At 44.2% G+C, this 27,439-nt stretch overlaps 2 protein-coding genes and 3 non-coding genes across 5 annotated transcripts in view; 4 read left to right on the top strand and 1 right to left on the bottom strand.

The window, feature by feature from the left end:
- Window positions 1-3,237: 3,237 nt before the first annotated feature.
- LOC138631862 (5S ribosomal RNA) lies at window positions 3,238-3,356 on the bottom strand. Its single transcript, XR_011311757.1, has one exon. It is a non-coding gene; the product is annotated as a 5S ribosomal RNA (ribosomal RNA).
- A 509-nt stretch (window positions 3,357-3,865) lies between these two features.
- Window positions 3,866-9,929, top strand: nifk (nucleolar protein interacting with the FHA domain of MKI67). Its single transcript, XM_069717025.1, has 6 exons — window positions 3,866-4,100; window positions 5,336-5,464; window positions 5,801-5,909; window positions 8,457-8,668; window positions 8,777-8,839; window positions 9,340-9,929. The coding sequence occupies exons 1-6, from the start codon at window positions 3,978-3,980 to the stop codon at window positions 9,604-9,606; spliced, it is 903 nt and encodes a 300-aa protein (XP_069573126.1). The 5' UTR covers window positions 3,866-3,977; the 3' UTR covers window positions 9,607-9,929.
- Window positions 5,572-5,703, top strand: LOC138631863 (small nucleolar RNA ACA64). Its single transcript, XR_011311758.1, has one exon. It is a non-coding gene; the product is annotated as a small nucleolar RNA ACA64 (small nucleolar RNA).
- LOC138631864 (small nucleolar RNA ACA64) lies at window positions 8,899-9,030 on the top strand. Its single transcript, XR_011311759.1, has one exon. It is a non-coding gene; the product is annotated as a small nucleolar RNA ACA64 (small nucleolar RNA).
- Window positions 9,930-11,749: 1,820 nt separating the features above from the next.
- clasp1a (cytoplasmic linker associated protein 1a) overlaps window positions 11,750-27,439 on the top strand; it is an 83,931-nt gene continuing 68,241 nt past the window's right edge. The window contains exons 1-2 of the mRNA XM_069717044.1: window positions 11,750-11,950; window positions 15,450-16,295. Coding sequence (XP_069573145.1) covers window positions 16,098-16,295 — 198 coding nt within the window. The 5' untranslated portion in view covers window positions 11,750-11,950; window positions 15,450-16,097. The remainder of the gene's footprint in view (window positions 11,951-15,449; window positions 16,296-27,439) is intronic.

The following is a 27,439-nucleotide window of genomic DNA, read 5'->3' as shown; positions in this document are numbered from 1 at the left end:
TATTATATCTAAGTCTCTTCTTTTATTTACTTAAATTGATATTGTAAAAAAAAAAAAAAACATAGCTATTGATTTTTTGTAATTCTCTGTTCAAACATTGCATGCATTGCAGCCCTGTGGTTCCCTCTACTGACCAGCTGCCGGTGGTGCAGCCAAAGCGTGTGGTCCTCATCATACATGTCTGCTCGCCTTCTTGTGTGGGTGTGGGTGCGTGTGAAAACCTCATGCTCCCTGCATGCCTTTCCCTTTCTCCTGCGTGCTCTTGACTCGACGCTGCCTCGGGGGCCCTAATCCCCTGATCAGCATGCCGGGGGAGCACAGAGGGGGACGGACTGGACCGGCAGAGGGCCGGGGGGATGGGAGGGGTGGGGGTTGGCAGGAGGGGGCAGGCGGACAGGGGGACAGGGTCGACCCCGAGGTGACGCCTGGCTCCAGCCATTTTCTCAGATTGTCTCAGCCACTTGTGCGACCTCAGCTTATTGTTGACGGAGGGGTGGAGGTGGGGGCGCCCCCCCCCCTCCCACCCACCCACCCGCTCCCCATCCATCCTCCTACCGTGACCCCTTCTTTCACAGAGGTGAGATACGGTGAAGAAACCGTACATTCAGAAGAAAAAAAATAAATATATATATATATATCTATATATATATATATGTACATTTTGACACCTGGACGAGGGACAGATCCGCGGAAAGACAGAATTTATTTGCAAATGAGGGTAATGAAATAACTTGAATTCCACTGCCCTGGTTCGACGGTTCAGGTTCAAGACAAACGTAGACAAAGGCCGGGGTGAATAGAGTGACTCGAGAGAGACCAGGGCATTGAGGGGAGTTACTTGGCACACAAACAATTAGCACTCGTCCCCACATAGCTCTCGGTGGCCCCAAATCCCTGCATTTGTCCAGACAAATTGACTGGACCCATAGGTCTTGTTTGTCTTAGAGCCGCTGGTCTGCTGGAGAGGGCTTGAGGACAAGCGGGGCGGGGCGGGGGGCCTCCAACGGGCACGGCTCATGGGAACAGAGCGGATAGCGTGTTCGGGTCAGAACGAGCCTCCCACCAACGTTTTAAAAAACATATTGATGTGAATTCACCCCGAGGTCGCTCAAATCATCCCACATCACAAGGTCGGAAACTTGGCAAGTTATGGGATGAGGAAAATGTTGAGCTTTATCCGGCGGGAGAGGAGACGCCACAATGAACTACGCAAGACACGGCGATAAGAGTCGAGCAAGAACATGCTTGAATCCGACCCAAGAACTGGATATGAAAGTGGAACGTAGCTTCTGGATCGGAAAAGTGAGGCCGTTGCAAAACTTGATTAATGAATAACAACAAAGAGCTGGAAAAAAAAAAAAAAGAAGAAAAAAGATGCACAACCTGAAAATGTTTACAATCTAATGAGGCTGTACGAAAGCCTTCAAAAATAAAATCCCCGTGATGGTTACATGTCCACATGGCAGGGTCTCAACACTGAAGCTGCTTCTGATTGCGAGGTGACACCTTTGTTGGCTGAAATGAGGCGAATGGGAAGTAAAACTTGCAAAGCGCTTTGTAAACCACAAAAAGAAATTCAACAAAAAAAAAAACCTGAGCAGTATGATCTTCATGAAGGAAGGGTTTGTTGCAGGGAGTTTGTACTCGAATGCATTCTTTTTTTAGTCAAGAACAGCACTTTTTCAACATTTAAATGAAAAGCTTGAATCACCATTCAACATTATGCTGGCCGGGATTTTAAAATGTGTTCGGTTAAACGAAGCTAAGATTCTTCAGAGTTGATTGGTATAAACCATTTCATGATACGATCATTACCGTGTGGAGGAGTCAGCAAAGTTCCAGTAGATCCTATCCAGTAAAAGTATTAAGTTAAAAAAAAATATATATATTATTACATTCATAACACACGATCTGCTGTCGCATCGTTTGAAAACACCCAGCTTATGTCCATAATTGTCTACTATTTTTGATCCTAGTCAGCATCCTTAGCCTACCAGTAGGAGCATCGAGGCATTTATACTTCTCCTGTTTGAATCTTCTTTTTCTACTGGTTTTTTTTTTTTTTAATGGCGGTTGGCAGAGAAACTTCAAGGTGCATTACCGCCACCTACCGGACTGGAGCAGAAGCTCGGCAGGAAGAAAATCTGAAGCATGAGGTCAGACTTCATGCTGTGTTCCCATTATGATTTCCAGCTAGTCATTTGTGTTGGACTTGGGCTCCTGCTAAAGTAACCAAAATGTGTCAGCCCCCAGTCCTGCGTGTTCTTTAATGAGGCAATAGGAGAATATGTCAGGCTCCAAGATATTTATTTAACAGCAGCAGAATAACCATTTTACAGAGCTCTGGGGTCCAGACTATGTTTCCCTGACCGCAACAGAGTATGTGTCAGTTCGCGAAGTCTGAGCTCCTGACTATCCCTGACCCAGTCTTCTTATAGTACTGAAAACAAAAAGTCATGTGTATTGATGGATCCTTTGTTGGTTGGAGGAGGTGGTGGTTGTCTTCCACCAAAAAGTCATGTGTATTGATGGATCCTTTGTTGGTTGGAGGAGGTGGTGGTTGTCTTCCTTCACACCCTGGAGTCCTCCAGACAGCGGTCTGTTCCTGTTTATGCCTCAAAGAACAACAGTATGTGACCCCGCAGGTTGCAGACCCCCTCCTGTGACCTTTTGGTTTGGCACAGTACTCTCACTCTTATTTACAAACACAGCTTTTTGTCTACACCTTCATTCACAACCACACCCTGTTGTCTACGCCTTCATTCACAACCTTTCGTCTACACCTTCATCCACAACCACACCCTGTTGTCTACACCTTCATTCACAAACACAGCCTTTCGTCTACCCCTTAGGATTAATAGTTGATAATACGACCTATATATAATTCGTATCATATGGCATATCATAATATGTTGTATTATTGTAAACATAACCTAGCACAGAATCGCACATTTGCCATCAGATTTGTTTGTAAAAAAAAAATAAAAGATTCAGATAAAAATAAAAGAAATAAAATCCCTCCACTCCAGTGTGTTCAAACTTCTATAGCTTCTATTCATTCGGCCCTGTTTTGTTTTATGAATTATGTGTGACTGGGCGGTAGAGACCTGATAGGACACAATTATTCAAAAAAAAAAAAAGAATACAATCTTCCTACGGTACTTGTTGGCAGCCGTGTTTTGTCAAAGCTCTTCCTCTTGGAAAGATTCAGCAGCGCCCCCTGCTGACGAAATAAAATGCTTACAGCACCTGGTATTCCCAGGCGGTCTCCCATCCAAGTACTAACCGGGCCCGACCCTGCTTAGCTTCCGAGATCAGACGAGATCGGGCGTGTTCAGAGTGGTATGGCCGTAAGCGAAAGACGAGGGCTGTAATGACATTTTTAAAGACGCTAAAACACCAACAATGTTTTTTTTTTTTTTTCTTTCTGTACCTGGAGATACTGTATATTTATTATTATTATATATTATTATCTATGCCTAGTCCCACATACTGAGACGATGTCCCACATTTTACTTTTGCTAAAAAAAAAAAAAAACTTTATATATATATATATATATATATATATATAAAAACTTTTTTTAAATTTTTTTATTCGGACTATATTCGTTATTTTATCAAAATCGCATCAAAATGTGGGAAAGAAAACGCGCATGTTTGTATTAAACCCAGTTTGAGTTTTCACACACACTCAAAACTGTCTTTTTAAGCCTTGAAAAGACGGAAAACGTACAGCTGTCCTCTCGTTGCTTACTTTCACCTCCCCCTCCTCGCCTGTAGGTGGCGCTGCGGAAAATACGTCACTGTCGATAACCACTTTCCCCCCCCCTCCCGGGCCTCGTTGGTTTGTCACCACGTGGGCAAACCGGACGGAGATTCAACGTGCGCAGTAAACGGTGTGGTTGAGCGCTTGGTCGACGGGGGCCCTCGTTTTTATATATTTTCTGATTTATGTCGCGGTACATTAATCTATAGAAATGACTGAGAGTAAAGCCGGAAGTGCGTCGAAGCCGGCGAAAGAGCTGCTGGCGTTGAACCCCGCTCAGGAGACCGAGTTTAAGAAGAAGGTCCAGGAGGCGAAGAAGAAAAAACCCAGCAAGGTTTGTCGCGACACGACGCGATTATCCGTCTATTTACTCCCACGTTCAACGGCTAATTGTTTGAAAATGTACAAAATAAATAAGCGATGTCGAGTATTAAATGTTAAATGGCCGCAAATGTTTTGATAGGGAGGCCATAAAGGAGCTGATGGTCATCAGTCCAACCTGTAGGCCCGTCTGTGAAGCCAAACTATAGTACAGGTACCTTCAATATAAGGGGAGTAAATATAGTTTCCATAACTTAAAAAAAAAAAAAAAAAATCAATCTAATGAATAGTAAGTAAAAAGGAAATTTGCACATTTTTATTTATTTATTCTTTGTGTTATTTAGTCATTGGTCTTACTTTTTTATTTTTTATTTTATGAATCTTATTTTATTGTTACACGTATTTGTAATTTTTTTCTTATTTTTTTTTCTCTCCTGTTTCTGTGCCGCTGTGACGACAAAATGGACCCTCTGGAATTAATACAGTCTTCTATTCAGTCAACATTTGTTTATACTCTGAGAAATCATTGAGGGTGATTCCTCACTTACAACGACATGGAGTCATTTACAGAGCAAAGAACAAATATAAACAACGGCAGTGATTACAGCAAATGAGACGAGCTGACAGATGAGATTGTGACCACAGTTGACCTTCTAGTTAAACCATTTAACTGTCAGATGAAGGAAGATTAATCTGTAAGATGATTTAAAATCAACAAAAAGTGAGAAGCTTTTAAATATAAATTACGTAGTTTGAGTAGATATAACGGCGTAAAACTACAGTTACGTAAAATAATTACAAGTTGCAGGTTTGGAGATTTCAAATCCAAGCTTGAAATGTGTGAACGGGGTAAGTCGATTGATTTGAAGGAGATTCTGTATTTTGGTCCAGGAGTTCTGGTGCATTTAAGTTAAAAGCAGACTTTCCCAGATCAGTCCTAAAATGTGGAACACATAATAATAATAATATAATGCATATATAACCATGCCTATTCATTATTTCCGATAAAAACAAAACCCAGTTATTTTGTAATTAAACACAGATGTAATGATATGCCGACGTAATAAGAAGGATTTTTCTTTTTACTGCAACAGAAGGCCCCTTTTTTATCAAATCGAAACTCTTGGTTACTCACTGTAACCCCAGATTCTCAGAGGAAATGCCCTCCTAAGGTGTCCTGATTTACAGACTCACTCACGGTCCCGTCATGTAATCGCCGTCCTCTGACTTGTTATTTTTCTTCCTCAGGTGACCCGTCTGACTCCCGGAGTGGTTTACGTCGGCCACCTGCCTCTGGGACTCTTCGAGCCTCAGCTCAAGACTTACTTCGGACAGTTCGGGAAGGTGCAGCGGCTGCGTCTGTCTAGGAGCAAGAAGGTAACGAGGAAACGTGACTGGAACGTCAGTCCTGTTTCTACGAGAATAAAATGCGAGCCAAAGACTGATTTTTCTGTAATTTGCTGTGTGATAATTCGTCTTTTGGCTCAGACTGAAAATGATCTCAAACCCGACACTGGTCTGAGGTCAGATATCTGAGCCTAAAGCACCCTGGTGCATTAAGCTTATCACCTGCTCTACCTGCTCAGCAGACTGATGAAACCCATGCGCCGACACGAACGTGTGCAGGAAAAACCAAAACGAAGACGAGCCGAGAGGTGGAAACTGATTCGCGCGCGAGATTCGCTTCATTTCTGCCTTTTATTCTCTCAACAGACCGGTGGAAGTAAAGGCTACGCGTTCGTCGAGTTTGAATGTGACGACGTCGCCACGATCGTCGCAGAGACGATGAACAATTACCTCATGGGAGAGAGGCTCATCAAATGTGAGTACCGTTCACCTGCAGGTCTGTTCGTTGCCGACAGAAATGTTTTCATCGGTGGTGAACGGTGATGAAGTCGGCGTGTGGGAGCTCCTCGCCGCGCGTGCTGAGGAGGAGATCGATGGGCAGACGACTACGATGCTGACAATCGAGGCCGCTGTCCCTTAATCTGACACGTAACGTATATACGATTCCACAAAAAAAACAAAAAAAACTTGTAATTGCAGAAAATATACTCCTAAAACACCAACAAATAAAAGAGATGGGAGACCAGACTAAACCAAAACTAAAGAGGGAGAAGACCTGAACAGTGCAAACAGGCTGTCGGATTCAGACTTCTACGAAACTAAAGTCAGTCGATTAAACTAAAACCTAAAAGCAGGACTCTTAAAGGTCCAATATGAAACATTTGAGGTCCCACTTTATACGTTCGGAGGTGATAGAGAGTCCAAAGTTTTCCACAGGCTGTGCGAATGTCAGACTTTCTGTCCCGTCAGTCGGTCGTCGTTATTACAGGATGATAATCGACGTTGAAACTGCTACTTCCTCACACGGTGTTCATTTCTATTGATTTGGGGATGTTTTAAACTACAAATCTTATGTAATGTGCCTTTAACTAAGAGAAACAGAAATGCTATTGAAAGCCAAGGACTAAAAGTGAGGCTCCTCCCCTTTTGGCTTTATACAGTGGGGCAAAAAAGTATTTAGTCAGCCACCAATTGTGCAAGTTCTCCCACTTAAAAAGATGAGAGAGGCCTGTAATTTTCATCATCGGTATACCTATCGGTATATATATCGGTATATGAGACAAAATGAGAAAAAAAAAATCCTGAAAATCACATTGTCTGATTTTTAAAGAATATATTTGCAAATTATGGTGGAAAATAAGCATTTGGTCAATAACAAAAGTTCATCTCAATACCCTTTGTTGGCAATGACAGAGATCAAACGTTTTCTGTAAGTCTTCACAAGCTTTTCACACACTGTTGCTGGTATTTTGGCCCATTCCTCCATGCAGATCTCCTCTGGAGCAATGATGTTTTGGGGCTGTCGCTGGGCAACGCAGACTTTCAACTCCCTCCACAGATTTTCTGTGGGGTTGAGATCTGGAGACTGGCTAGGCCACTCCAGGACCTTGAAATGCTTCTTACGAAGCCACTCCTTCGTTGCCCGGGCGGTGTGTTTGGGATCATTGTCACGCTGAAAGACCTAGCCACGTTTCATCTTCAATGCCCTTGCTGATGGAAGGAGGTTTTCACTCAAAATCTCACGATACATGGCCCCATTCATTCTTTCCTTTACACGGATCAGTCGTCCTGGTCCCCTTGCAGAAAAACAGCCCCAAAGCATGATGTTTCCACCCCCATGCTTCACAGTAGGTATGGTGTTCTTTGGATGCAACTCGGCATTCTTTCTCCTCCAAACACGACGAGTTGAGTTTTTACCAAAAAGTTCTATTTTGGTTTCATCTGACCATATGACATTCTCCCAATCCTCTTCTGGATCATCCAAATGCTGTCTAGCAAACTTCAGACGGGCCTGGACATGTACTGGCTTAAGCAGGGGGACACGTCTGGCACTGCAGGATTTGAGACCCTGGCGGCGTAGTGTGTTACTGATGGTAGCCTTTGTTACTTTGGTCCCAGCTCTCTGCAGGTCATTCACGAGGTCCCCCCGTGTGGTTCTGGGATTTTTGTTCACCGTTCTTGTGATCATTTTGGCCCCACGGGGTGAGATCTTGCGTGGAGCCCCAGATCGAGGGAGATTATCAGTGGTCTTGTATGTCTTCCATTTTCTAATTATTGCTCCCACAGTTGATTTCTTCACACCAAGCTGCTTACCTATTGCAGATTCAGTCTTCCCAGCCTGGTGCAGGTCTACAATTTTGTTTCTGGTGTCCTTTGACAGCTCTTTGGTCTTGGCCATAGTGGAGTTTGGAGTGTGAATGTTTGAGGTTGTGGACAAGTGTCTTTTATACTGATAACAAGTTCAAATAGGTGCCATTAATACAGGTAACGAGTGGAGGACAGAGGAGCCTCTTAAAGAAGAAGTTACAGGTCTGTGAGAGCCAGAAATCTTGCTTGTTTGTAGGTGACCAAATACTTATTTTACCAAGGAATTTACCAATTAATTCATTAAAAATCCTACAATATGATTTCCTGGATTCTTTCCCCCCATTCTGTCTCTCATAGTTGAAGTGTACCTATGATGAAAATTACAGGCGTCTCTCATCTTTTTAAGTGGGAGAACTTGAACAATTGGTGGCTGACTAAATACTTTTTTGCCCCACTGTATATGGCATGTGACACTCCTCAGCCAATCAGAACCAAAGGAGGAGAGTTAAGAGACAGAAGAGGTTGCCATGAGTATGAAAGAGATATTAATAATACAATAAAAATGTGGCTTATCTTGATTTATAGAATTATTATTAACTGGTTTTGTTTGCAATCTCTTTACAGAAATTCTCACAATAAACACGCAATTTATAACTTGAAATAAATGGGATTTTTTTTTTGTGTGTGTGTGTGTGTGTGTGTGTGTGCGCCCCAGGTCACCTGGTTCCCCCCGAGAAGGTTCACGAGAAGCTGTTCGTCGGCTCCCAGCGGGAGTTCAAGAAGCCGTCCTTTCCCGCCGTGGAGCGCTACAACAAGAAGCACACGGAGGAGCAGCTCGCCAAGATGACCGAGAAGCTGCTGCGCAAAGAGGCCAAGCTGCGCAAGAGGCTGGCGGCCCACGGCATCGACTACGACTTCCCCGGATTTGTACGTGTTGGTGGCGTCAAATCCAGGAGCTTAAAGAAGTAAAGAGGAAACTAAAGACGCGTGGAGGTTCATTGAGTAACGGTTACGGTCTCTTTTTGTTTTTTCCAGGCTTCCCAGGTGCCTCCGAAGAAAAAGTCCTCCGATGGCGTGAACGCGTCGACGTGCAGCGACGTAAGGCCGACACACGTTGTTGTTGTTGTTGTTGTTTTTTTTTATGTTTTAGCTCTGGCACAGACTGAAAATGAGCGCATGCGTCTCCGTGGTCTGCGCTCAGATAACCGTGCCGACAGCAGCGCGGTGCATAAAAGCTTATCGCGCGTGTCTCCCGGTGGCCGCGTGATAAAACCCATGTACCCACATTCAAAGAGAAAACTGCAACTTTTTTTACAAACAAAACAAAATACCAGGAACAAGCGCTAACAAGCTCTTCTTCTTCTTCTTCTTCTTCTTCTTCTTCTTCTTCTTCTTCTTCTTCTTCTTCTTCTTCTTCTTCTTCTTCTTCTTCTTCTTCTTCTTCTTCTCCTCCTCCTCGTTCTTCTTCTCCTTCTCCTTCTTCTTCTTCTTCTTCTCCTCCTCCTCCTCCTTCTTCTTCTCCTCCTCCTCCTCCTCCTCTTCTTCTTCTTCTTCTTCTTCTTCTTCTTCTTCTTCTTCCTCTTCCTCTTCCTCTCCAGGATGCCACTCCAGTCTGCACCCCGTCTCTCCTGGAGAGGAGGAAGTCCATGGTCGTCGACGACGACGACGACGACGCAGATGACGAGATCGTCGTGAAGATGCCGGCCGTAGAGAAAGACGAAGAGGATGATGACGAGGAGGAGGAGAGTGAGAACGAGGAGGAGGAAGACGAGGAGGAGAAGGACGAGGAGGAGAAGGACGAGGAGGAGAAGGACGAGGAGGAGAGCGAGGAAGCCTCCGACGAGGACGCGGAGGAGCAGCAGTGAAACTCTCCCGAGTGTTTGTGTTGTGGACTTTGGGCCGTCAGAGCAGAAGATACACACATCGGGGTCGTTGAACCGCGTCCAGGAAAATAAAACTGTGCGACTTAGAAAGAAGCTCTCGTGTAGTAATAATAATAATAATGATAATGTCGGCGGCGACACGGATGGAGGCTGAAATCATCACGGCGGGCCTCAGTGATGGGCAGGTACAGGTGGACCTGGACGTCTTTCTCCCTTCTCAGTGTTGCTAGAGGAGACTGTTGTTGGTTAAATTTATACTATGTAAAGTATGATCTTAACAAAAAAAAAATAAATGTGACAGTGTATTCTGGATCAGTTATTTTTTAATACACTGCATGTGTTTTATTAGGAAGATTAAGAAAGTGGATCACTCAAAAAGTCAACCTGCCAACCTGTCAAGTGCACTCAAAAGATCCCCCCCCCCCCCAAAAAAAAAACAAAGAAAGAAAAAAAAAAGGTGTGAAACACTGGACACTTTCCACCCTAAACGGTCGCCATCTTGGCTCCGTAGCAGGAAGAGGGCGGGAAGAATTTTCAAATTAAGGCCTCTGAGGAAGCAGCAGCTGTTCCTGAACACCACACAAACGTTGGTTGTTGTTTGTTTTTTCCACTGCTGCTGCTGGACAAAAGAATCCGTGTGTTTATTGTGTGTGTGTGTTTGTTAAACAAGCTATAAAAAATTTTAAAAAAAAAAATACGCTTTTAATATAAATAAATATTAATAAAGTAATTTAAAGCTGCAGATATTTTGGTGGGTGGTGTGTTCACATGATGAGGTCGTGTCCTGTCAGTGCAGATTTGAAACGACACTACTGAGTCCTAACATGGAAGAGCACTTATTTGTCATTGTATGTCGTCTGGAACACAGGTTCTGGGTTTGGACCTTTCTGTACTTGGTCTTCCTCCCCAGGGTCATGGGGACCCCCACCCACTCGGTGACCCAGTTCAGGATAACTCCATAGATGATGGAGGCGGAGTCTTGTTAAATCATGCTTTTTCTACCCAGGTCTGTATGTAGAGTGCTGAAAGCTATAAAAAAAAAAACACAATTCAAAATAAAGAGTTTCAACATTAATTAAGGCAAATATGACTCGACACTTGTTAATTTGCATAAAATATAATTTGACCCTAAGACGAAAAAAGTATTCACATCCTTTACTGAAGTTAAACTTCCAATACGGTAAAGTAAAAAACAAAAATACTTAATCACAACTGAAAATGAACTAAAGTACAGACGTATTAGCAGCAGAATGTAGTAGAAGTACTTTTTTTTATATATTTTCCTTTATGACATCATCAGATTATTAATAGTGAAGCGTCAGTGTGTCAGCACCATGTTAATGTAGCTGCTGCAGGGGGAGTGTTTAAACTACTTCATACCCACAGACAGTAGAGAAATGTGAGGGGTCGTCACATGATTACTGAGACACATAAGAAGAAAAAAATAAAGTCCTGATACATTAATCTGTTTTAATTTTTCTGGACTTTTTTGTTGACATATTTAATCATTTCAATTTTTTTTTTTTTTTTTTTTTTTTTTATTAAACCACGTGAGATATCGTTATAGATATCAGAAATGTGACCTCAACTACACGTTAACTTTTAGTAAGACATTAGAGAAAGACAAACATGTTGCTTATGTTGTCCATTGTGTCAAAATCTTCATTTGAACTTTGAGCTGCATTTCTTGTAAAAAAAAAAAAAAGGTGCTATTCAAATAATGTATTATTATTATTATTATTATTTGCTTTCCTTCACTGGTGTTCCCCAGAACCTCTCATCCGTAATTACAGAAATATTTCCCTGCGCTATGAGACTTAAACTCGTCCCCTGTTTTCCTTCTTTGTACAGCAGTTAAAATAAAATTAAAAAAAAAATTAAATAAATAAAAGAAAGAAAAACCTGTTTGTCGAAACGCAGAGAAACACAGACCTCGTATGTCCACTAGATGTCACCAGAGGTCGACTATTATCCACACCGCTGACACGCAAGACCAGCAGGGTATTTTTTTTTTTTTTTTATTTATTTTATTTTTTTCAGCGCTGCCGGATTGCCATGCGACAGTTTTCCAAGTGCCAACATCATCCCCGGATCCACTGCGCATGCGCACGACGATCCCATTCTTGTCCTGCAGGCAGCATTCCGGGTGGAGAGAGAGAGAGAGAGAGAGAGAGAGAGAGACACACAAGAAGACGGGAGAGATTTTGTGACGGACGTTGACTGGATATTTACACCCAGAAAACACCGGCTCGACGTCCGAACCGGCTGCGGGCCTTCTTCTTTTTTTAAAAAAAAAGAAGAAAAAGAAGAAAAGAAGCGGGATATGGTGAGTAGAGGCCGGACTCCTTGACGTTTTAATTCCTCCTCTTTGTGCCTGCCTTTGAACGGTTCATTGAAAAGGAAGGGCTCCTGCTAAAGGGGGCTAGCTTTTTTAGCTTTTATCCCCCCCCCCCTCTCCTCCCTCCTCCTTCTCCTCCCCGCTCCCAACCCCACCTCCGACCCCCTCCCTCCCTCGCTCCCTCCCTTCACCCGCCTCCGCTTCACACACCCACTTTGAGGGTCCGGCAGAGGCCAAAAGACAGGTTTGGACAGATGTTTTAGAGGCAACAACAACAACAACAACAACAAAAAAGGAGTAGTTTGGTGGTTTTTCGTTAGCGGTGTCCGGACTGCTAGCGGGGATGGTCAGACCGGGAAGCTAGCTGGGGCTCGAGCTAACGCTGCACAAAAGCAGAGGGGTGTGCAAAGTAACGGGAGTACATGTACTCGAGTACTTACGTCCAAAACGGTAGGTACTCGCTCGATGCTTGAGTATTTCCATTCAATGCTACTTTATTCTTGCCCTCCTCAAAATATATATATATATATATTTTTTAATTTTTTTTTTAAATTCTACTACATGATTTAATTTGATTATTTTGTTATTATGTCATGCAGAAAACAACATGCCCAACCCCAAACAGGGCTTACAAGACAGCGTTACTGCCCCCCCCCACCCCACAAAATTTAAAAAAAAAAAAAATCCAGAGTAATCAGAGTACATTTTACATTTCATAAAATATAGATGTTCTTCATTCATCTGAAATAGGTGAAAAATCTGTTTTTAAATCCTAAAACTTTAATTTCAAGGACCAGAAGGAAAGTTTCCTTTTTTTTTTTTTTTTTTTTTTTTCAATCATGCAACTAAACATTTTTGATTTCTTCATAGGTTTTGCTTTAAAAATCAGGTTCGGGGACAAAATTCTGCTTGATTTCAATATAAGTTTGCGACGTCGGTTTGCATATTTTTTTTTTATCGTCAAATAACGAACACTAAATAACTTTGTTCTTATTGTGTTAATACTGCGTTAATAATAATAATAACACGTTAATAATAATGCTGCTCTACATTTATCTGACAGCTTTAATTACGTATCGGATGAAGATTTGACTCGGTGGATATTAAAATGCAGCACACTGATAAATATTAAACGGGTGGTTTCCAAGCCGTTCGTCCTCAGTGTGTGGTTAAGGTCATTTTTCCGATGTCGATGAAGTAACAGCTCCACCAAACCCGTTAAACTTCTCACATGGGCTTTGTAACCATAAAAAAAAAAAAACAGATTTGTGGATATAAAATTGGATTTAAAATAGTTCAAAGCAGCTAACATGGTGCTGACACACTGATGCTTCACTATTAATAACCTAATGATGTCATACATATGATAAATCAGTCAGAGGGACCAAAGCCGAACCTTTACTGTAATACTTCAACTACATTTTGCTGCTTATATTTCTATACTTTTATTTAAGTGGTGGTTTTTTTTTAGGCAGGATACTTTACTTTACTTTGCTATATTGGTACTTTTAGAGAAGTAAAGGATCTGAATATTTCTTCCGGTTTCTCCGGTGTAAACAGAGGAAATGTTCAAATTTGAAGAAATTACAGGGTGTTTTAACGACACGCTGTAACATATTGAATCTTGTATTAACGAGCTTGGTAATAACATATTTAATATACAGCGCTGCTGAAATGCACTGCAACTTTTTCAACATCAACTAACAACCACATCACTGTCAATACATACACGTCATTTACATTTGCACACTGACACAGTCTGTTTGATTGATTGTGTTGTCTTTATCCTGTCTCTGTGGGTTATTTGTTTTTTGGATGATGGCCTATGTTTTTCTTCTGTTGAACCTCACTGACATCTACTGGATTTTTAAGACGCGTGACATTTACAGGTCCAAAAAGCCCGATCTGGCATTTTTGATAAATGTAAAAAAAAACAATCGTGAATCGTTTCAACCTTTTAACGGGATCGTCCTCGGACCACCACGTTTCATTAGAATCGGGCCGGTATTTAATAACCCCGCTGACAAACAGACAAACAAACCCGCACTGAAAACATAACCTACTTGGCAAGAGAGGCAATGGGGCGAAAGTACTTCACACAATGTGTCACCACGGCGGTCATAGTCCAGTGATTCCCGGCTCGTATCTGGCTGCAACTAGACATGCAGTTTTTTTTATTTTTTTATTATCGCCTGATAGAGGCTTGTTTGAGCGTTCCTGCCTGGCTGATAATCTTGTCGTCACACTCGAAAAAGCCGGGAGGGTGAATTTGACGAGAAGGAACCTCGTCAGCATGCGATTGCGGCAAAATAAGATGCGGCGACGTCCTTCTTCTCTCGTTTATTTGGAGCTGCTGCTGAAGCCGACCACGGAGTTTCCAGGACCTTAAAGATGTCGGCGGCGGATGGAGTCAAAGTTACTTTTACATTTCTTTTAAAAGTCTTGCATCTAAATTGATCGCTAAACCGTCTGGCTGTTGCGCTATATAGTGGCTTAACACTCAGTCCGGACGTACTGGTGACATTTACGATGGTCAAAATAATTTGGACACCCCAAATCGATCAATTAAATCAATCAAACTTTATTTATAGAGTGCTTTTTGTGCATTTTTGGTGCGGTCCAAAGTGCTTTACATATGATTGACGGGCCGATAATAATTTAAAAACTACTTTGAGACCAGTGCATGCCAGACAATAGAGACGACAGAAACGTAGAGGGTATATGTTTTATTCACGTCCAATTATTTTGCTGTGTTTGCTCTTCTGGAATCACTCTCCACTGGATGTCGATTATTTTTCGGACGGACCGCCGGAAAACTAATAAGAAGGAGTGACTTTAGCTGACAACACCGACATAACTATTTACTGACTTCAAATTTCATGAGAGAAGTTGAATGGGAGTCTACGGAGGCTTTTTGGAGCCGACCTCTAGTGGCACTCGGTGGTATTGCAGCTTTAAGGCACTTCTGCACAGGCCTCATTTTTCAGAGGCGGAAGCTACGAACGCTTTTATGTCCAGTCTCCGCTGTGTCCACCGAGGCAACAAGAAGTTGTCTTCCTTTAACTTGTAACTTGAGTTACAAGTTTGTGATTCGATCAATCAATCCAACAAATACATAATTATAAATACGCAATTATTTGAATAACTGCCCCAAACATGATCTGCTTTCAGCCGTAGAAATAAGAGATGTGCCGCTTTTGTGTTGTTGGCAGTCTAAATGGATCACTGGGGGGAACTGGGGCATAACTAAACCGGACGTGTTTATTATTTTCTGACACAATTGATCAGCAGCCCGAAAGATAAAGTCAGTAATAGTCTGAAATGAAAAGCGGTGTGTTGAATTTTAACAGCGTTTTCGTAATCTAGAGACAAATCAACAATATTTTTTTCTGATTTTAAAGTTAAAGATTTCCTCCTGAATCGACTGTTCTGCTGTCTTTTTTTTTTTTTTTTATTTTTTATTTTTTTTATTCTTTTGCTGCTCCAGGGCAACCCCGAGCGGACTCGACTACAAGACATGGAGCTCTGAGCTTCGTCCTCTCCATCCATCCGGCTCCATTCGCCTGCTGCTGGCCAAAAAAAACAAACACCTCTTCTTACACCACCTCCGGCTGTAGCGGGTTTTTGGCTCCAAATCCTCCAAGAGAAGAAGAAGAAGAAGAAGAAGGGGAGGAAAATTAAAAAAAGAAAAGTGGGAGGGAGTAGTAAACTTTCCTCAGCTGCTGTCCAGACAAACACACATGCTGCATTGCTGCCATTCCCCAAAGCCCCCCCCGCTCCATCTCTCCCGAGGGCACGGCCACTAGCCTGCTAGCCGGCTAGCATTTGGCACAAGAACAAGAAGAAGAAGAGGAAGAAGAACAAAAAAAAAAAAAACAAAAAAAAAAAGGGGGGTGGGGGGCTTGTCCCGAGGGATAAAAATACAACCGTGTACACCGGCCTCTTCCTTTTCTTTTTTTCTTTTATCCCTCCCTTTTCCGGGTGAGGAGAGGAACTCCCCTTTTTGTTCCAGCTGTCACTCCCGCAGCTCTCCGAGCGGTGAAGGAGCGCTCGTAGCCGGTCGATCGTGCGTTCAGTCAGTTAGTCGGTCGGGCAGACTGAGGAAGCCCAGAGGAAGGGGGGGGCGGTGATCTGGATGATGGAGCCCAGCATGGAGAACTGCCTGGCCCAGGTCCTGCAGAAGGACATGGGCCGGCGGCTGCAGGTGGGCCAGGAGATCATCGACTACATCCTGGACAAGGAGAAGTCCCACGACCTGGAGCAGGACCAGACGGCGCTGGACAAGATGGTCGACGGCATCGCCAGCTCCTGGGTCAACTGCAGCAACTTCAAGGTAAAGAATTTCCCCTTGGGATTATTAAAGTAACTATCTATCTATCTATCTATCTATCTATCTATCTATCTATCTATCTATCTATCTATCTATCTATCTATCTATCTATCTATCTATCTATCTATCTATCTATCTATCTATCTATCTATCTATCTATCTATCTATCCATCTATCCATCTATCTATCTATCCATCTATCCATCTATCTTTCTAAAGAGTCGGAAATGAAATGGAGGTGGTGGTGGTTTGGGGGGGGGGGGGGGTTGTGGGGAAAGGTTTTCCACGCACCCACACAGGTTTAAGCAGCTTTATGATCTGCTTTCTGTTTTAGATCCCCAAAAAAAAGTACATTACCGCTCTCGTGCTTTTTTTTATTTTTTTATTTTTTTTTATCCTCAATTAACGAGCCATTTTCCACCCACTGAAACGCTCTCTCTCCTCGCAGAGGTGCTGCTTTTGTTTGACCGCAGGTCTTGCTTTTGCCTGTTCTTTAAGAAATGTCTGTCTAGTTTTATGTTTTTTTTTGTTTTTTTTTCTGATTTTAAATCTCTTTTAATTTGAAAGACTATGAGCGATTTAGAGATACGACCTGTTGTCAAATGTCTGAGCAGGGCTGAACACTGACCGGTTTTATTACACGAATAATGAATTTAAATCAAGTGGGAAAACGGCGAAAAACCACAGATAAGCTTGTTGTTGAATTCCCCCCCCCCCCCCCGTTTCATTGTACGTTCGTAATAATGTCGTTTGTTGAAGGAGGAATTTTCCTCTTTTTTTTTTTTTTTTTTCCTCAGTGTTTGCTCTGCAGCAGTAAAACAAAAATAATGTTCTCACATTATTGTTTCGGAGCTGGAACGCATTCTTCCTCTGTGATTGATTGTGCTGTTATTTTGGAGTTCAATCTGGGGCAGAGTTTTTATCTGACCTCCCTCCCCGCCCCTCACCCCCTCCTCCCCCCTGCCTGAAAAAAAAAAACGTGATTACATCAGCAGTCCTTTTCAGAGCCCAAACACCGCTGGCCCGTTATCCTGCCATAACTGTAAGGACTTATTGTTTACCAAAGCTCCGATTTCACATTGTGATATGCTGCTTTTTTTTTTTTTTGCTCCATGTGGGCCATAAAAAAAAACAACCGTCCGGCCTCGGCGCCCTACATACGGCAAATCTCGGCTCTCGCCGTCTCGCCGTGTTTGTGTCTGGTCGGGTTGTTTTTTTTGTTGTTTTTTTCGCTCATGCCTGAGAGAGATGCTGGCGGTGAAAATGCGGCCCGGGCAGAGGTTGTTTGTGGCGTTGAGTTTTACGGAGCAGGGTTCAATTAGACGTGGCCAGGCGACAGCTCAGATGAAGGGGTTTACCGGGGGAGGCCGGAGAGAGACGCCGATCTGGGGCCTCGCAACAAGGAGAAAAGTTGTGCTGTTCTTAAACTCTTCAGAATTAAAAAAAAAAAGCATCCGGTCGTCTTTTTACTGTCCGTCAGCGCCGCTGCAAAGACGGAAAAAGGTTTCTCTCCGTGTCGGCGATTGTTGCGTCTGGCTTTTTCTGCAGAGTTTGACCGCACCTCTCGTTGTCCACCCGTCTCTGCGCGTTTCCGCCGTTCGCATCGTCGCGCAGTTTTACCCGGTTGGCGACGTGCTCTTCTTCTCCTTACGTTGTCGAAAGTCGCCGACAGCTTTCTTTGGGTGCGTTACCGCCACCTTCTGACGGGATTGTGACCCGGCGCAGGTAAAAACAACGGGGGGGATAAGGAACGACGATAGCCGCACGTGCTATTCAAATATTCTAAAAATCATGTCCAATCCCCGATTCAGACTGCATCCAGTCCACATTTGGAGCTGGTTTTGAAATGCGATTCCAGTCAAATTTCAACAGATTTGCTCAGTTCGGACGGTCTGGTCGCTCAGATTGGATCTTTAACAGGATCCCAGGACAGACGGCGAAAAAACTTTGCCCGGACACATCAAATCCGATTCGCCGACCGCGGACAGTCTTGTCCTAAAGATCTTTATCTGAGAAACAAATCCGATCCGCCTGCAGTCTGAACAGAGGGAAGGTTTGGGATCTGGACCTTTTTTTTTTTGTTGTTTTTTTTCAGCGGGTCTCCTCACATTGTTCGTCGGCCCGACGCAGCCGGTCTCCTCGACACAGGCCGAGCTGATCACTTGGCAACTAAAGTGGAAACTATTTAGTCTGAGACGGCGCGAGAGAAAGAGGGTGATGGATTCATTTGCCATAAATGGAGGTTTGGGGTGTGTGTGCGTGTGTGTGCGCGCGTGTGTGTGTCCGTGTGTGTGTGTGTGTGTGTGTGTTTTCCCTGCACATACCTTCTCGTGTTTCGATAACAAACAGGACGATTGTTGTGTTACCACATAGGTTGGCAGACCAGTCGAGGCTACAGAGGAACAACGCTGCAGCTGAACGCTGTTCAGTTCAGGGCCACAACACGGGACCCGTCGGAAAGTGTTTTCTTTTCTGGAACAAAATTGAAAACCGTCACCATAGCAACAGCTGGTATCGCATCTCGTTTTCGAACACACTGGCAAGGTGTTTTAATACATTATTGTTGGAAGGAAGCTTCCGGCTGCATTACGACCCCTTTTAAAAGGCCGTCTCGGCCTGTGATGTCCTCCTCCAAACTGGAACGTAAAAGCTTGAACGTCACCGGTGGCTGTTGCCGGGGGCTAAATCGAGTGGGTTTCATGATTCATGCGCATAATATTTCTAGTGGAACGAGTCGCGTGATAGATGGACACCTCCTGATCGCAGTTGTTGTTTTGCAGAGCGGTCTCCTTGTCTGTGTGTCCTGTCCGTCTCAGGGCGTGTCTCTCTCTCTCTCTCTCGGTCTCTCTCAAGTCAGCAGGCACCTTTCCAAGCTGTGGTTTCAGCTGCTGAATCCATTTTGATGGCCTCCATGCGGAGGTGTGGCGGGGCTATCAAGGAGGCAGGACTGAGCGAGGACGTTGGCTGGATATAAAAGTGTTCGTAGCTTCCGAGTCTCAAAAATGAGGCCCATGCGGAAGTTCCTTAAACTGCAATACCACTGAGTGCCACTAGAGGTCAGCTCCAAAAAGCCTCCGGCTCTATAGACTTCCATTCAACTTCTCTCATGAAATTCTCAGTCAATAAAATTTCTCCGCCAGTTGTCTCAGTGTTGTTCGCTGAAGTCACTCCTTGTTTTCTTCTTTTCTGGAGGTCCATCTGAAAATAAATCCCATTATTAATGACAAAATAAGCCTAAAAAAGATGTGTTTTGGGGGGCGTGTCTTGTTTGATTGACAGGCCTGTGGTGCAGTCAGGTCACAGCTATCGGTGGGCTGGACGTAGTATCGTCAGGTTTTCAGTCAGATCCACCGCTGGCTCCTCCCCACCAGCTCGTTCCAAATATGGTCACTTCCTGCTCCAAAACCACGCCAAAGATGGCGCCGGACAGAATCCGAACTGGAGGCTTCATAACGGCCGTTCAACAAACTGACGGGTGACGTCGCTGTTTGGTCGCCGCTTGGTGAGGACTGAATGCACTGTGATGGTGTTGAAGATAATCTTGATCGTCTTTCATTTACATCATTTCTTTCCAAATAAAAATGCTCAAACAGCCACCCGTGTGACAAACGCTCCACTTCTCGGGGTGTCAGTGTCCCCAGTGCGAATTACATCTGACAGATTTTGTGCCATGTTCAGTTCGCAGTGCCGCAGGAACTAAACAAAAACAAAACCAGCAGTAAACAAACCAAAACAAGGGTTTGGATTTGTACTCATCCCTCTTCTTTTTTTGTTTTTTTTTTGTTTTCCACCCCCTTCTTCCAGGTTAGTTCCCAACCACCAACACCAGTCGTGCATATTCCGGCCTGCTCCGTTAATTCCACTTCAGTGCTCGATCACAGATGCCTCATGAACCTAGCATGACCCCCCCCTCCCCTTCTCCCCACCGCCCACCCGCCGCCTCTCCTGCACTGTGTCAGGCCTCTCCCGGGGTTTCAGTCAGCTCAGCTGTAAGCGTTTGTGAAAAGTGTCTCGGCTTGTGTTTCTCAGACTCGGGACGAAGGGACTTGCCGCTGCCTTCGGGGAACCATCGAGCGGCTTTATTTCCTCATATACCAGCTCCTTTTCCCGGCTACTTGCTTATTACCGTTTACTGTGTGGGTTTTATGGTTTTTTTTTTGTAGAGGTCGGTAATGTCAGTACTTCTCACTTCCATCACAGAAAATGGGCTGTTTTCTAGGGACAAAAAAAAAAAAAAAAAAAAAAAAGCAGACTGACCCGGTTGAGTGTCATGTGCTGTACTCGCTCCGGGCTTTTTTTTTTTTTTTCTTCACTGAACTGAATCGTGGTGGCACGGCGAGCCAAAGGTGCTTTGAACATTAAAAAAAAACTACCAAAAAACGAGAATGGACTGGCGAGTAGCGGCCTTTTCGTTTGTGTGTCTCGGACGGGGCCGGATGACATCATCAAAGCCCGGACAGACGATTTAGTCCCTGCGAGGTGCTCAAACGGTGAGGCATCCTAAAAACCCTCCAAGGTGCAGCTGAATCGCTGACATCACTTCGAGAGCTGCGCCGCCTGAGAGGCCGGTTCCGTCGGCCCCACAGGGGAATACGGTGTCTCGACAGGATATTGTGCTGCACATAATGTGGCCCATTAAGGCAGGAGATGCGCCTTCCCTCTGGCGACATTTTAAGTGCTTTACATTTGTGAGCTTTAGTCTTCGAGATGTGAGACGAGCGCGAGTAACGTGGATAAACTGCAGTCCGATATTAATGCGTTTCCGTGGATGTTTTGTCACGTCTTTAATAACGTCTAATGTCAAACATTTACCGTACGTTTCTTTGGTTGGTGTCTTGAGCTCGTCCTCCCGACCGATCGTCTCAGTTGAGTCCCCCTGCCAGTGTCTGCACCCTGTTGTTACCCGTCACACACCTGTCTGCAGCAGCTTGTGTGTCTGCGGAGAAGCACAAGATTTAATATCAACAGGTGGAACTCAGAGGAAAAAAAATTATGTATTTCTGGTGACAGATTTCACTTCGGACCCCCTGGTGTTTGTTTTTAGACTTTTATTTTCAAAAAAAGTATTTGTGTAAATGTGCAAATCACGTGTAAAGCTTTCTGTCACATTATCGAGTCTGATTAAGGTCTCTAACTTGAAATTGAACCCCGAGAAAATCTTTACATGCATTAGACCGACATGGAAGAATTAATAATAATAAAAAAATATATATATTATCAGAAGTGGTAAAAGTAGCCCACCCAAAATAGTCAGCCTGAGCAGACAGACAGCGACCTATAATATTGGAGGTGCAGCAGCAAGTGATGAGCAGCAGTACGGTCATCAAAGACCCAAAGACTCAAAGACCAAGGACCAAAGACCCAAAGACCAAGGACCCAAGGACCAAAGACCCAAAGACCCAGGACCCAAGACCCAAGAACCAAAGACCCAAAGACCCAAGAACCAAGGACCAACGACCAAAGACCAAAGACCAAAGAACCAAAGACCCAAAGACCAAAGAACCAAAGACCCAAAGACTCAAGACCGAAGTCGTTGTTGCAAAATATAAGAACAAATATTCATGTTTGCACGCAAGCATCAGCCAATAAGAACGACTGTTGGGCCAGTTTGAATAAGGAAGCGATATATGATGGCAGGTGACCATTGGGGGCTTTACGAATAAAAAAAGACAGCGATAATTTGAACGCCTAACTTTGTATATGAGCTGTAGTGGCGAGTGGATCAGCTGTGGAACGGATCTCCGGGTCGGTGCATAACGGTCTTACGAAAGGCCTCTTAAGACTCAGATTTCCGACCGCGAAATACTTCAAGTAAACCTCCCATCTCTTTAAGATTCTGGCCGTGCTGCCGGTCTCTCTCTCTCTCTCTGGGTTTACCCGATCAATAACTGGTCTCTTTCATTCACTGCACCAGGATACGGGAGAGATGGAACAGACCGTGTGATTTCCAGTTTGAATGGCAGCCACAAAGAAAACCACAGAGGAGCTTCTGTGACCTTCCTCCGAAGCTGGTGCTAATACTCTGGATTAGATAACCTTGGAGAACTCGCAAGCACACCAACACGTTTAACACACGCAAAACACACCTCCTTAGTTAGTGGACATGTTTACATCCGTTTGTGTTTGCACACCGGGTGAACTTCAGGGTCCGTTTTTTTTTTTTTTTTTTTTCTGGTCTGAACCGGTCACCTCGGCTCGGAAGAGAACTTTGGATCCTCGTCAGGTTCCCCGTGTGTTAAATGTTAATCCCAGACCAGGAGAAAGCGAGAACTGGATGTAAAACTGTTGGTAAAACCTAACGGATGTTTTTTTTTATAACTGGTTTCATTTTCACGTTTTTTTTTTTTTTTTTGTTTTGTTTTTGAGTTGCATGTCTGTGTCCCTTCAGACGCAACTTGAACTTCTGGAAAATCATCTTTAAGCTGTAGTTTTTAAGCATTATTTGAGTATTTGTTTTGGCATTTACTTACTTGAAATTTTCAAAAATTTAAACCTAAATACTTTTGAACCTCAAACCCCAGAGATTCTGAAGGATTTGGGTTTTTATTCAGTTGATCCAGTTGTGGATTAAGCTTCGATAAAAAAGGCTGCTGAACTGTAACCCTAATCCTGATGGCAGAAAATGAACAAATACTGTTTAGTGATCATAATCATATCACTACTGACTTCGTTTTTTTTTTGTTTGTTTGTTTGTTTAACTCTGGTAAAAAAAACTAAAGTTAATTTCTGTCACATTATATATATATATATATATATATATATATATATATATGTTTTACTGAATCTGTCAGTATCCTGTGTTTACGCCGTTGCTCAGGACACGGTTTAAGTCTGGGATTTAACGGGTGGAATTAAGTCCTTTATGTGATGTCTGCTGCGGTCGTGGTGACGCTGTAATTGGGTTAAGCCGAAAAATTCCAGCGAGGTCACCACAAAACCAATTTTAATGATGGTAAAAATCTGTTTACTACAGAAAGACGCGGCTGAATCATTCTGATAAATCGGTTCTTGTGTTTTTTTTTAACAGTGGCAGTCCGTTACCAAAGGCCAAGCGTACAAATCCTGGTATTTAAACTTTTGCAATTTAAAGAGCTTCTTGCAGCTAATTTTGGGTGAGAGGGGTGGAGTCTAGCAGTTACAACCTGCTGAGTCGGCATGTTTGTGAAATGGTTGGGGGGTGGGGTGGGGGGGACCTTGCGCGGTGTGAGCGGAGCCAAATTTAACGTGGGAATATACAAGTCCTTCCGCGCTCCATTTGGGGGATTGTTTCCGTTTGTTGCATCCTATTGGGCCTCGGGTTGATTTTAAAGCTCTCGGAGAAGCCTTTAACCAATCAGCATTGATCTGACGTGTGTTGTGCGCTGAAATTAGCCAATTAACCTTACAGAGCAACATGGTGTTGTTGCCACTGCAGGATATTTAGGCAACTTTTCCCGCTTTGCACATTGTCTAGCGTCGCTACGACTGTTGGTATGGCCTTTTGCCAGCTCGGCCACCGCCGCCATCGTCGGGGGCTTCATATCGAAACCAGCGTTCGACTCCAGCATTTTCAGACCACAACGAGACTTGAAAGCCGTGAGCTATGAGTGGGGCGGAGCCCGGCTTAAAGAAAACGCAGACTCGGGGAATCACATGAAATGCATTCTACTCCCGTCTTTTTTTTTAATTTATAATAATTATTATTATTATTCACTCTGCGTGGTCTCCTTCTGCAGAATTACCAGATTCCAGCCAGCTGTGCGGTGGTGTGTAGTGAACCTGTTTGCTTCGGGCTGTGCGTGCGAGTGTCTGTGTGTGTGTGTGTGTGTGTGTGTGTGTGTGTGTGTGTTTGGTGTGTGTGTGTGTGTGTGTGTGTGTGTGTGTGTGTGTGTGTGTGTGTGTGTGTTTTGGTGTGCAGTATAGAGCTGTGTGTGCTTGTCCAACGACAGCGGAGCCAGCTTGGCAACAGGGCTGCGCCATGATGCTAATGACGCAGCAGTGGATAGAGAGGGAGGAGCAGTAAGGAAGAGGAAGAGGAGGAGGAGGAGGAGTGAAGTGATGGACCTGCTACTGATGCTCTTGAGAGTTTAAGCACCCAGGACCTGGATCCATACCAAGTGGCCTGTTTCTCTATTTGCTTTCCTGTTTCACAGCGTCCTCTCTCTCTCTCTCTCTCTCTCTCTCTCTCTCTCTCTCTCTCTCTCTCTCTCTCTCTCTCTCGCTCTGGTTTTTTTTCATGTTCATGTATTGGTCTCTGTAGCCGTCATCACTCACAGCTATCTGCTTTCCCTTTCTTCTCCTTCATCATCCCTCGTTGTTATTGCTCACGTCCCACCCTATCTGTAACCCCCGCGAAACCCACCTCCCTTTTGTTATTTCTCCAGCACGGATAAAATCTCAGAGATATTTGCACCGCGTGAACGACGACCTCTTTGTTTGCCACCGTCATTGTCCCCAGCAGCAGCAGCAGCAGCAGCTGTAAATCCTCGCGTCCTGCTGAGCTTCCCACATCAGTGCCAGTTAAAAATTAAAAAAAAAAAATCCGTCCAGCGGTGCGACCCTTTATGGCGCCGAGCTCGGCCGTAATCTGCTCGCTTCTTTTAATCTGCTCAGATGGAGGATTTTTTTTTTTTTTTTTTTTTTTTGGGGGGGGGGGGTAAACTAGCATTTCAGCTTGCTGCCCCCCCCCCCCCCACACACACACACACACACACACACTTTGTCAGGAGTTTTTAATGCACGTTAGGCAAAGTCCGATTTTTATTCTGCAGCACTTTCTCATGTCATCCACACGTAAAACATTTCGGTAAAAGATGGGTTCCATGATTTGCCTGTTTTTGTCGCCATAAATCCTCCGGACGTAAACCGAATTTGAAATTCGGCAGTTGATGAGCACAACTGTCCGGCAGACGGCGAGGGGAGACTTCTGCAGTTTAATCTATTACAGCAGTTTAAAGATGACCGATGTGGAAGGTAGATTGATCAGATGACATATTTAAACGTTAATATAGTTCAGGGTCAAAATATACAAACTTCTGATCAAAACTGGAAAAATGGAGAAAAAAAAAAAGGAGTGCAACCTTTAAATCGTTCAATGAATCATGCATTGGGGGGGGAAAAAAAAAGTTGCGCATCTTATTGAAAAAACTTTAAATAATGGTAAAATATCGAATACACTACAAACACCTGCGTTTATTTTGTTGGATACCTGGAGTTGAAACGTGTATAAATTGACGCGGTCTCAGGAACTCAATGCAGAAGTGCCTCAAAGTGCAACACTGCTGACGGCCACTAGGGGCTGACTCCAAAAGACACCTTCTGGCTCCAATAGATTCAAGAAGCATCGACTTCTCTCACGAAATACGAAGTCAATAAATGTTTTCCACGAGTCATTATGGTCTCATTAGCTAAAGTAGCTCCTTCCGACCGGTGTTCTGGCGGTCCTTCTGAAAATAATTACATAATCAATTAGATATTACGCGTCAAACACCCCCCCAAACCCCTCCCAAAAAAACAACAACAAACAAACAAACAAGGCACATACAAGAACATAAATGTGGGTGTCTGAATTGCGGGAAGTTTTTTAAAGCCCAGAAAATACAATGACCTGAGGTAACACTGCAGCTGAGACCGACGATCCAAAACATCTGACATAATACACAACGGAAACCGTCCAATAACAGACTTGTTTGCGTCGCTGTTGCTGAGTTGGACTGAGTCCTGCATCCCTTCACAAGGAAGTCACAGCGCATTATAGCTGTGAGAACAGAAGTCTTTTACACTCATCCCAGCTGTGTTTTTAGTGTGTGTGTGTGTGTGTGTGTGTGTGTGTGTGTGTGTGTGTGTGTCTGTGTCTTGACAACAGAACCTGCAGGCCTCGATCAGCTGAGCGTCAGCGTGTGTTTGTGTTGTGTTCTCGTTCGAACACGGGTCCTGATTGTGCGCGCGTCTCTCTGATGTTTTCACGGACGGAGCTCAGCTGAGAGTTTAAAGTGACACTTTGAGTCCGTTTGAAGGCGTCTCGTCATTTTGTGTCAACACACACAAGAGTTTGACGCGAGTCGTATGTTTGGGTGGTCGGCGCACTCGAGACGCCGCGCCTCTGAGAGCGACCCCTCCGGACGTGCCGCGCTCTCCCCTTGAACTCTTTTTTATTTATTTTTTTATTTTTTTTACCCCTCGACTCTTGTCACAACAAGCCCGAGGCGAGTCCTTGGTGAGCAGCGCTGCAGCGCTTTTCAAAGTGCTTTTTATTTTATTTTTTTATCGTGCGCCGACCGTTCAAGCTGCCCGGAATGAACTCTTCGGCTTAACTGTGGTCGAACGAGGATTCACTGACTTCACCCGACCGTCGGTGCTGTACGTGACGACGAGTCAAAATCGGCCTCCGGGCCTTCGACGTCGTCTTTTCATCCCTCTTCACACCACGTTGTCAGGAAGCTGTCAGTCACTCAGCCGAGACGTTCCTCATTCCTCGTTCCTCCCGTGTTTATAACAGGTGTAACACGGTGACTCCCTTGCGTTGCGACAAGGCGTCGGCCTCTTTTTTTTTTGGCAGATGAGCGCCGCGGCCTCTCCTTTTAAGCAGCTGGATTACATCACGGGTGACTCCGGCTCGTCCCGTCCCCGAACAATGGAAGCTGACGGCCAACTCGGTCTGCTTGCGGGATCTGCGTGTCGCTGCAACCCAACGGCGACGTCACCCGTCGGTTTGTGGACGGCCGTTAATGACTCCATCTGATCGGAGACCCGTCGATGCCACGTCCCGCCCACCGATTGCTCTAACCTGACTGCACCACGGGGGCTGTCAATCAAACAGACGCGCCCCCCCCCCCAAAAAAAAACACGTCTTTTTGAGGCTTATTTTCGGATTAATGACGGGATTTATTTTCGGGTGGGCCTCCAGAAAACGAATAACGAGGAGCGACTTTAGCTAACAACACCGAGAAAACTCCGATAAAAAATGTATTGATTTCGAATTTAATGAATGAAGTTGAATGGGAGTCTATAGGACGCTTTTTGGAGCCGGCCTCTGGTGGCACTCGGTAGTATTGCAGCTTAAGGCACTTCTGCATCGGCCTCATGTTACAGACCTGGAAGCTACGAACACTTTTATATCCAGTCTGTGAGTTAGCCGCACATTTTGTGCTGAGTTTATCCTAAAAAAAC

This window comes from Brachyistius frenatus, unplaced genomic scaffold (genome assembly GCF_029030835.1).
Source record: "Brachyistius frenatus isolate BFR_SWC_R1_liver_20210118 unplaced genomic scaffold, ASM2903083v1 Contig_167, whole genome shotgun sequence".
NCBI lineage: Eukaryota > Metazoa > Chordata > Actinopteri > Embiotocidae > Brachyistius > Brachyistius frenatus.
This window is presented reverse-complemented; position numbering and strand designations above follow the sequence as displayed.